The following is an 11,216-nucleotide window of genomic DNA, read 5'->3' as shown; positions in this document are numbered from 1 at the left end:
TATATATATATATATATATATATATATATATATATATATATATATATATAATATATGCATTCAAATAATATATTATTTTATTTTGCAGATGATGACGCGGGCGAGACAACACCGATCTAAGGAGCTCGAAGTTTTATACCAAAGGAAAATTGTAAAATTATGTAATAAATTAAATAATTTTTTAATAAATAAGTTTGTTAAATAAATATTATTACTAGTTTTTTTGTATTTCATCAAAATTAATAAATAAATGATTAAATAATTGTTTAAAACAATATTATTATTACATTTGTTTTGTAATTAATGAAAATTAATAATAATAAATTACTAAAATATTTTTAATCATTTATTTATGTTGAGAAATGTGAGTATTTCACGTTTCGTCTCATTTCAGTGACATCGGAAATTATCAGAAAATTTCACATTTTTATATCGCCAAGTAAAAGTAGTATTTGAACAGAATAAAAAATCTGACAATACATTCTTAAAGTTCAACTTTTCAGCTTCCATTTTTCATTCATCTTTGATCACCTACTTTACAGTTTTCTTTTTTTTTTTTAAAAATATAAGTATTTGAAAAAGAAGTTAGTTTTTGTAAAGAAATTTCATTTCTTTCTCATTTTTTTCAAAAAATCTTTTTCTTTTAATATGTACGATTTTCTAACCAGCAACATCATAATTCTGAGTTTTTCCTTTTGATTAAAACAAAAAACGCAGAAATTGATTGAAATGATTCGAAGATATGAACCGACAAAGTTTGCGGGTTAACGTAACTCAGGTGTGTAATGATCGGGAAAAAAATATAAGGTGTAGTTAGATGGTTAATATCATGAAATCTTAAGATTTCAAACTTTTGGCTAGAATATCTTTTTTCATACAGCATGTAGGACAAATATAAAAATAGATTTATGAAGCAAATCAATCTTAAGGGATCGATAAAACCATTCAGAAATTTGTCTGATCAGTCGTTGTAGCCGAACGATAAATCTTTCCTGCGCTGAACTAGTTGGTCGGCGTAATACGCGGCCGGTCTCACACTGCACAGTGGGGCATTTCAGAAATTTACTGCTCAAAATGTCTAGATTTTTTATTTTTAACCTTTAATTCCTGATTTTTAACCCTTGATTTTTAACCGATTTAGATGCAACTTTTTTTTTAATTGTTGGTGAATAAATTCTCTATAAAACTGTCGAGGCCGATTTCTCAGAAAAATATTTAGAAAAATTTTAAATTGCATTGCGACGGTAGCCCGTCGCTCCGGAATGCCAACTGGATGTGCTCACCGGTGGCCGAGTTCGCGTAGGAGAAATAAATAGGGTCTTGCCCACATATATATAGTAACTGTATTTATTAAAACTATAATAATAGATAAATAAAAGAACAATACTAAATAATAATAATAATTATAAAACGTACGCGAGGGACTACGTCCCAAGCGGTGTGATGGTGTACGCAGCCGGTTTTGCTTTTCGAGCGTGACGCACAGATGTCTGATTAGCGGTGATTTGGTGTATCGCGATAAGACGAGATTACCGTGATGGGAGTCAAGAAGTCCTGGCGGAGACGCGGCAGTTCGCACCCCGATCCCACTAATGATCTGTCTTGATCGTTTGCGTCGGTGCTATTGCTTAGCGGCGGTATACCGGGCGGTGATAAACAATGTGGGATCCGCGGTTCCGGACGCAATAATATTGTGACCCGTTGAGTCGGCGACGAGAAGTCTCATAATTACGGGATTGACGACGGAATTCATCCGGGAACGAGAAGTCTCGAGTCGCTGTGTTTCGCGGGAACTGTGTTGTCGGTAGAGGACGCGAGAAGTCTCGCGGAAGCGGATCTGATAACGAGCAGCCTCATTGGTATCCTAGTGCGAGAAGGCCCGCGGGAATCCTCGACAACGAGTAGGCTCGCTGGCGAAGAGATACGAGAAGGCTCGTAGAAATAATAATTGGCAACGAGTAGTCTCGTCGCCGGTAAGAAGCAAGAAGATTCGCGAATGACGACGAGGAAGCTCGTCTTCTTGTTCGGATAGGAGAATACTCGCAAGCGTTGGTAGTCGGATCGGTATCGGTGTAACTACTTCGGCGGAATCTTTCTTCGTTCGCGCGGCGTTGCGTAAATATACTCTAGCGTGCTAGAGTCAGGATGCGGTACGGCGCGGAGACGCTCTGTCGCGCGAAGTGGTGGAAATTTAGTGGTGGTGCCTAAGCGCCGGTTTCCCGTCCGACTGATGCTCGGTCGGACGGGTTCGTGACAACTCGATACTGAGCCGTCACAGCATAAACTGCGAAATCAATAATGTTAACTATTACATCACTAAGCTTAAACCACCTTTACCCTAGTAACCCTTAACATATCTCCATATTTTCAGACTAACTAACCTTAAATCTCATAATGTAGGACTTTATAAGCTCTAAACTTTATAACTCTGAATTCCATTACTCCAAAACCCCGTAAACATGTATAATCAGTCACGATTACTAATGTATTCACGTGAGTATATGAGCCAGTAACGGTTTTCCACACCACTCTGGAGGTGCCGTTACAGGCGCGTTAGATTGTTTTTACAGTGAATTTTCGTCTTGAACCCTATCTTAACTCTATCTCTGTCAGACACTCAACAAACCACACAAAAGTATGAAATATCTTCAAAATCGGTGATAAAGTACTTATTGTTGTAAAAGAAGCTTTTCACATTCAGGATCAACGTTTTTGATTTTGTATGTCCATTTCTTTGTAAACGAAGCGATATACGAGTCTGATGAAATCAACAGCTTGTGAATCAAATTCGTATTCGTATCCTTACGAGAACATTTTCTAGTATCATACTGGCGTTTCCTCTTAATATTTTTATGCTGTGCTTCTTCGCATTCCTTTGAAAAAGAAGCGATTGCTATATGGAATCGTTGAATCACGTCAGCGCTATGAATGAGAATTTTGTGGATTGTAGCAGGCATTTTGTACAATCCGTACAAACTGATACTGAGCTCTGCAGGATTTGAATTTAGATTTTATGTTGATATCCCTTCCACAAGATAATGTTTGTAAAATGATACCGAATCGTTTAACTACATTTTTATCAACTCCTGTGACTTTTGCCGTCAATTCAGGATCTCGAAAGAACCTTTTCGCGGTGATGCCATCGTTTGATGACCCAGAACCTTGTCTAGGAACATCAACGTAGAGACCAATTTAGTTTTTAAAGTTGATGTATACTAAGTTTTTTCAACATTTCTAAATTCAAATCCTACTGCTTAGAAACTGCAGAGCTCTATGTCAGCTTGTACGGATAGTACAAAATGCCTGTTACAGTCCACAAAATTCTCATTCATAGCACTGACGTGATTCAACGATTCCATATAGCAATCGCTTCTTTTTCAGAAGAATGCAAAAAAGCACAGCATAAAAATATTAAGAAAAAACGCCAGTATAGTACCAGAAAATGTTCTCGCAAGGATACGAACACGGATTAGATTCGGGAGCATTCCGATTGACCACGGTACGATTGGACATAACCAATCGATGATAAGAATTTTCTAGTAAATTACTAGGTCGAACCAATCATTACAATCCATGTCCAATCGTACCGTGGTCAATCAAAGCCCACTTATTTGATTCACAAGCTGTTGATTTTATCAGACCCGTATATCGCTTTGTTTACAAAGAAATGGACATACAAAATCAGAAACGTTAATCCTGAATGTGAAAAGCTTCTTTTACATGTGACCGAGATTTCTCTTATCGAGAAGAACACGGCCAAAACTTCGTCTCCGCCAAGGCGGTGACGGCCGAGTCTGCCGGCAGCTCTAAAAAACTAATCAGATTCGGCGTGGTTCGTAAGCCGACGCGCGAAGCTCTTCGCTGCACACGTGAGGAGAAGGCGAAGGGATCAGAAGAACAAGAATTAAAAACACACGCTTCTTAACAATAACGCTATATTTAACAAAAAAAAAAAAAGAAAAACGATGCGGGACTCCGGTCGCGCGGTTCGCGGAATGGGTTGGCAGCCGGATCCGTAGTCGAGGATCCGTCTACCTCGCGAAGTTTCTCGCGGCGCAAGGCTCGTTTAATTACTTTAATTAATTGGTATATCGTCCCTCCCCGATTCTAATCACTAAATTGGGCGCCAGCGGGACGCATCCCAGCCCTAATTATCCTATCGCGAACGTCCGCGGAACGACAGCCTCGCCGCACGCCGACTTCTAATGTTCCACCCCGCGACGGCGACCGAATTTTCCAGTGTTCCGCGGTTCCGACATTGGCTCTCTCGATGCTCGACAGAGCTTATTAACGCTCTATTTCGTTCATTCTCAGAGACCCGCATTCTCGCATTACAGTCGCATGATTCTTAATATTATTACGCTTTTCGCTCGCGGTACTATGCGGTCGCGATCGCCGTCTTTTAGCAGCAGGCAACGCGGGAAGGACGGTCACTGTGTCGCGAACGCGTAGCTCTAGCTCGCGGCAACAATCTCGTCTTGCAACGAAAACGCAACGAGGAACTCTACCGACGGCCGTCGGGAAGCGGTGGCAGCCGTTCCGATCTCGATCGATCGCCTGGCTGGACGTATACTTGGCTGCGGTCTGCTCATTAAAACCCCGTGCCGTTCTCACTCCCCAATCTCATCCTCTCGTTCTCGTAAGAGAGGCTCCGCTCGTTCGCTCACTGCTGGGTTCGCTTCTCGCCGTTTTACACACTCTTTCGCTCGCTTTCGCTATCGCCTGTCTCCGCTCGCGTGATACCGTACTTTTTTAGACTCAATTTGATGACGGCGAAATCGCCACGTCATATACAACAATAAGTACCTTATCACCGATTTTGAAGATATTTCATACCTTTGTGTGGTTTGTTGGGTGTCTGGTAGAGTGTTAAGATAGGGCTGAAGGCGAAGATTCACTATAAAAAAAATCTAACGCGCCTGTAACGGCACCTACAGGTGGTGTGGAAGACCGTTACTCGCTCATATACTCATGTGAATACATTAGTAATCGTGACTAATTATACATATTTACGGAGTTTTGGAGTAATAGAATTCAGAGTTATGAAGTTTAGAGCTTATAAGGTCCTAAATTATGAGATTTAAGATTAGTTGGTCTGAAAATATGGAGATATGTTGAGGATTACTAAGGTAAAGGTGGTTCGAGCTCAGTGATGTAATAGCTAGCATTGTTGGGTTCGCAGTTTATGCGATTTAAAATTTTTCTAAATATTTTTCTGAGAAATCGGCCTTGACAGTTTTGTAGAGAATTTATTTACCAACAATTTAAAAAAAGTTGCATCTAAATCGGTTAAAAATCAAGGGTATTCTTTGAGCTTCTTTGAGCAGTAAATTTCTGAAATGGCCCACTGGACGCCGTTTCGCTTCGCGCTTTCATTTGGCACGAGACACTATCACATCTCTTGATATATTCAAATGTATTATATATGATAAAAACTATTTCTTATATATCTCGAATATCTTATGATATTCTTATGATATATGGTTCTCCTAGACAACTTAAATCTAAAAAAAAGTAAATCTTTAAACTGTTTCTTTTATAAATTTGAATATCTCTCCCATTTGATTCAATTTTATGCTTCTTGTGATCTTTTTTATTCCATGCGCGAAATCACCGCTTATTTTAATAGAGGAAAGTAGCCAAAAGCGACATAAACCTCCTAAAGCGACATACCTCCATATCTTATATATTATTAGGTGGTAAACTTAGTTCCTGCGGTTTTTTTGTTTAAAAAACTCATTTATTTCGACATCAAAAGCAAAAAATACATTAATCGAAGTATTTTCCCTCGCTAGCTATACATTTTTCCCATCTTTCGATAGATCCACGCGTAGATTCCGCGACGATAGAACGATTGGTCTTTTGATGCAATCCATTCGTCGATCCATTTTCGCACATCCTCGTAATTTCTGAAGTGTGTATCCACCAAGCCGTGCTGCATCGACCGGAACAAGTAATAGTCCGAAGGAGCTAAGTCTGGTGAATACGCTGGGTGCGGGAGAACTTCCCACTCGAGCTGCATCAGTGTTTCTTTGACGGCTTTGGCAACGTGTGGTCGAGCGTTGTCGTGCAAAAGCATGACTTTACGTCGATTGCTGGCTACTGCTGGCCTTTTTTCCAACAATGCTTCATTCAGACGGTTTAATTGTGATTGATATCGATCCTCCGTGATACTTTCGTTCGGTCTGAGTAGCTCATAATAAACGACGCCATCGTTATCCCACCAAATGCAAAGCATTGCTTTGTGGCCATGAATATTTCTCTTTGGTGTGGATGTCGATGGTTGGCCAGGGTCTACCCATGATTTTCTTCGTTTAGGATTATCGAAGTATATCCATTTTTCATCGCCAGTCACTATGCGCCACAAAAAACTCTTCTTTTTCTGCCTGGCGAGCAGAGAAATAGAGATGTTTAAGCGATTCGCAATGGCATTTGCGGTTAATTCGTGTGGTACCCATTTTCCCTCCTTTTGAATTTTTCCCATTGCATGTAGACGTTTGGAAACAGCCATCGGAGTAACATTTAATGCTGCAGACAATTCTTGGAGCGTTTGAGTAGAGTTTTCGTCCAATAATGCCTGCAAATCGGTGTCTTCAAACTTTTTCGGTTGGCCTGAGCGTTCTTTATCATTGACATCAAAATCACCACTCTTAAATCGCTGAAACCATACTTGGCATGTTCTTTCCGATGGAGCATAATTGCCATAAGCTTCGAAAAGCAATTTATGAGCTGCAGCTGCAGTTTTTTTCAAGTCAAAGTAATGAAGCAGCACATGTCGAAAAAACAACTTATCACGTTCCATATTTAATCAAAAGAAAAAATAGCACTGCTCGCTTAAATGAATCTCTTCGCACTGAATTTTATTGACAAATGTCTAACCTCTAAAATGCAGCCAGTTTCAGATGTCAAAATAAATTACACCTACAACTAACGTCATCTAACTGTGAGCCGCAGGAACTAAGTTTACCACCTAATAAATGTTGTATTTTATCGAAACTAATATAAACGTAATCGCTTTTATCAATTAAGTAATAAAAAATTTATACTTGGTATATTTCTTGTTTTTTTATATGCTAAATTAGCAAATATCGAGTTTTATAAATTCGCAAGTTTTACTTCTATGATTTTTATTGACGAATTACGTAGATTAAATAGCGATAATCATCATTTTGTTCAATATTAAGTTCTTCTACATACATTTGGCTTTTGTAAAAATAGTTTTTGAATATTTTTACCTTTATCATTTTTTTACTGTATAACTTGAAAAATTTTATGAGAATCTATGTTAAAGTGACATACCTGCAGTATGCGATAGGTGCGACACTCTGTGACTAACATAACTTGATTAATAACCTCCCATTGTGACGTGACATTTGTTTATTTTAAATCTTAATTTTGTTTAGTTTAAAAATATAACATATGTAAAATATGTAAGAAATGAGACAAATGGAAAGATATGTATTTATTTAATTACATTTCCCTTTTGTAATATTATATTTTGAATAAATGAATATTATTCAACCATTAAACGCACTAATGAACTATTTATTATCATATATACGACATGTTATATAAATTCCAATAGGTATTTCGCTTTTAGCACCTATTTTCTTTGAACTTTATTTTCGTGCGTTTTACGAAAACATTTTTTGTTTTAAATCTAGAAACAATTTCAGTAAAAATGTGATATTATTTGATAGGAGGTACTTCCAACCACATACATGTATATTTACATTTATATTTTGAGCTTTATATTAAGATATAATGTCCAAAAACAAAGTAGTATGTCGCTTTTGATGCCTTTACAGTTTTCATGTAATTTATTATAGATTTAAAGCATATTTTTTTATATATGTGTATTATTTTACTTGCTTTGATTTTTATTATTATTGTACTTACCTTGACAACGAGTCCATCAATTTCCTTGTCATAGCGAAGAGCAAAATGTAATTTCCCAGCGTATTCCATTTCTATAGTACTCGAGCTTTCCGCGCTCTCTTGTCTTAGAAGCTCTTTTTTGTATAACTCGGGCTACGAAGATAATTCACAACAATATCATATATGAATATCATCAGTAGTCGTAATATTAATGATTTGTACATTCATACACATTTAATTAATTATTTATTGATTAATTATAGTACTATAAATACGATAATTCATGAATATTTCAATGTATGAAACAAACTAATAATTTAAGATTAAGTAGTTTATACAGGGTTTTTTAAAGACCTAACTCCTAGACCTTGAAAATGGCATTAGATATGGAAAATGTTTCAGACAAAAGTTGTAAGTTGTTACAAAGATCTATTTACTGGTCTTATCAATTTGGATCCCCAAAGTAAGTTTAAAGTCAAATCGATTTTTTAAAATGGAACACCTTATTTTTGATTCCAGAATCTAATAGCTGGTGTCAAGAGCTTTTCAAAACATTAACAAGGAACCCCACATAGATGGTTCACTCCGATTTGGATGAGCCTGAAATATGTTGTAATCTAGACCAAAAGAGAAGACACATATTTTTTTATACGTGTCCAAGCGGGCTTTTAGGGGGCAAAACACTCCTTTGAAAAAAATTAATATTTTTTTTAGGAGCATGTTTCGTCTAAGTATAAGAAATAGAAATTTTCTAAACAAAAATTAAATGGTTTTAGGAGTACTTTGCAATGACAAACTCAGATATTTGAAAAATGTAATGATTTTCAACATACTCCCATCATTCAACAATTTTTTTTGTAATTTTAAAATTTTGTATCCACCAAAAAAAAAATATATATTTTATGCCGAATCCAACCATATATAATAATATGATTTTCCAACAACATACATATCTTGTAAAGAAATGAAGAAGAAGGAGAAAATACATATGTATCTTCTTCTTCTTCTTCATTGTTTTAAATTTCTGCTTCGGATATATCGAATGAATTTTGGAAATCGAGTGATTCTTCTTCTTTTATTTCAAATGTATCTTTATACATTGTTTTTAATATGGTTTCTATTTTTACTTTTATATCCCTTTCGGCATCGAAAACGGGAGTTTGAGGCAAATTTAAAGTTCAAAACACTATGTACAGCAGCATTACTACGTTCAACGGATTAAATAACATTTTACCTAAAACATTATAAACATACATTTACACATATTTGAAACATAATAAATCATAATAATCAAACAATAACAACGTTTTATTATTAGATATACCGTATTTATTATAAAATAAAAAGTGTAGTAAAAAGAAATCCATTATTTTTGCACGAAATTGAAGGCTTTATTTAGCATAGTTAGAATGATCCGATTTAGGTCAAATATGCACCGTTTTGTTCGATAACTTGTTGCCATTTTGAAGGTAATTCCATTATGCCTCTCTCATAGAAATCCTTGTCCCTATTGGCGAAAAACTGGGACAGTCGATTTTCACAAGCTTCTCTTGAGGCGAATTTTTCACCAGCAAAATCATTCGCCATAGACAGGAACAGGTGGTAATCACTTGGTGCCAGGTCCGGACTATAAGGTGGATGCATAAGAACCTCCCAATCAAGCTTCTGGCGAGTCACTATCGATGTGTGTGGTCTGGCGTTGTCCTGATGGAACACAATTCCTCTCCTATTGGCCAAAGTTGGCCGCTTCTGGGCGATTGATTCCTTCAGACGGTCCAATTGTTTTGACGGTCCAACAGTACAAGTCCGAATTAAGAGTTTGGCCTTAGGGGAGCAGCTCATAGTGGATGATTCCCTGCCAATCCCACCAAACACATAGCAAAGCCTTCCTGACCGTCAATCCTGGCTTGGCCATCGTTTGCGCCGGCTCACCGCGTTTCGACCACGACCGTTTTCGCTTGACCGTTGTCGTAAGTGACCCACTTTTCATCACCAGTCATCTGCTGCATAAATGGGTCGATTTTGTTGTGATTCAGCAGCGATTCGCAGATGGAAATTCGGTCCATGAAGTTATTTTGCGTTAACACGTGTGGCACCCATACATCGAGCTTCTTTTTGTATCCAGCCTTATTCAAGTAGTTCCAAACGGTTTTTTGTGCAATGTTTAGCTCCTGGGCAATCGAAACAGTGCTTACATGACGGTTGGACTTGACGATTTCCATTATTTTATCGACATTTTCGACAATTGGCCTTTCAGAGCGTGGTGCATCTTTGATATCAAAATTACCGGAACGAAATCGACGAAACCAAAATTGCGCGTGATTGGCTGTTACAGTATCAGGATCATAAACACTATTCACATTTCCAGCCGCCTGGCTTGCGTTTTCGCCTTTATCGAAGAAAAACTGTAAAATATAGCGTATTTTCTCTTTGCTGGTGTCCATCTTTGACGCGTGCTCAAACAATACTGAGTCAAACAATCACAAAACTGTCTGAGAAGTTTTTTTAGTACGAAATCTTATCTTTCTAACGCCATCTAGCGTAAACCGATCGCACTTATACAACGCGAGATACACATTACTAAAGCCATCTGTTGGAAAAATAATGGATTTCTTTGTACTACACCTTATATTAATAAATATTAATAAAATATTAATAAATATTAATGTTTAACCTTTCTTTACGTTATCAAACTTAGTACAAATGTGTGTCAACTGATAATATTTATTCAATAGAATAATGTTATATTATATACGTGTAAAATTTTTTGATATCTGAATACACGGTTTTTCCATAAAGATTGTACAAAAGACCAAAAAACAGTTTTCACAAAACTGTAACAAAAATAATGATTAAACAAAAAACAAATGATCAAAGAAATATGTACAAAATATGATTAATAAAAGAAGTTTTAAAGATACACGTAGCGATATGCACTAACAAATTTGCACTTGATGCAATTGATGCAAATAATTTGTCGTAAAACGATAGATACTCACTGCGACACTAGCTGTTATATTACTGCTTATATATATATCACGTTTCGCTTACATGATGCTTACGCATACATAATACTTTTTCACAATTTGCATTGCAAAAACCTAACTGTTTTGCAAACTTGTTATGCATCTTTCATTACATCTACAACTAAACTCTATTAATAAATATGGCCGATTTTGCAATTCGTGTATCGCTTCCGTCCTAGCAATTGCGTCAAATATATATACGAGGTGTGGCTATTAAATAACGAGACTGACGCTGCTACAGAAGAAGTGCGCATGCGCCAAACGCCAGCAAGCCACAGCTGTTATCGTGAAACCTTCTCTTTCAAATGCAGT

At 36.8% G+C, this 11,216-nt stretch overlaps 1 protein-coding gene across 4 annotated transcripts in view; it reads right to left on the bottom strand.

The window, feature by feature from the left end:
* The window catches only part of LOC116849315 (synaptotagmin-10-like), a 526,459-nt gene that overhangs the window by 232,135 nt on the left and 283,108 nt on the right, over positions 1 to 11,216 (bottom strand). For 3 of the 4 annotated variants that reach the window (XM_032826343.1, XM_032826344.1, XM_032826346.1), the window contains exon 4: positions 7,900 to 8,031. The exons of the other annotated variant lie outside the window; for it this stretch is intronic. In XM_032826343.1, the coding sequence (XP_032682234.1) occupies positions 7,900 to 8,031 (132 nt within the window). The remainder of the gene's footprint in view (positions 1 to 7,899; positions 8,032 to 11,216) is intronic. 4 annotated transcript variants of the gene reach the window in all.

This window comes from Odontomachus brunneus, unplaced genomic scaffold (genome assembly GCF_010583005.1).
Source record: "Odontomachus brunneus isolate Ranch 3 - 2012 unplaced genomic scaffold, Obru_v1 Obru_scaffold_111, whole genome shotgun sequence".
Classification (NCBI taxonomy): Eukaryota; Metazoa; Arthropoda; class Insecta; order Hymenoptera; family Formicidae; genus Odontomachus; species Odontomachus brunneus.
This window is presented reverse-complemented; position numbering and strand designations above follow the sequence as displayed.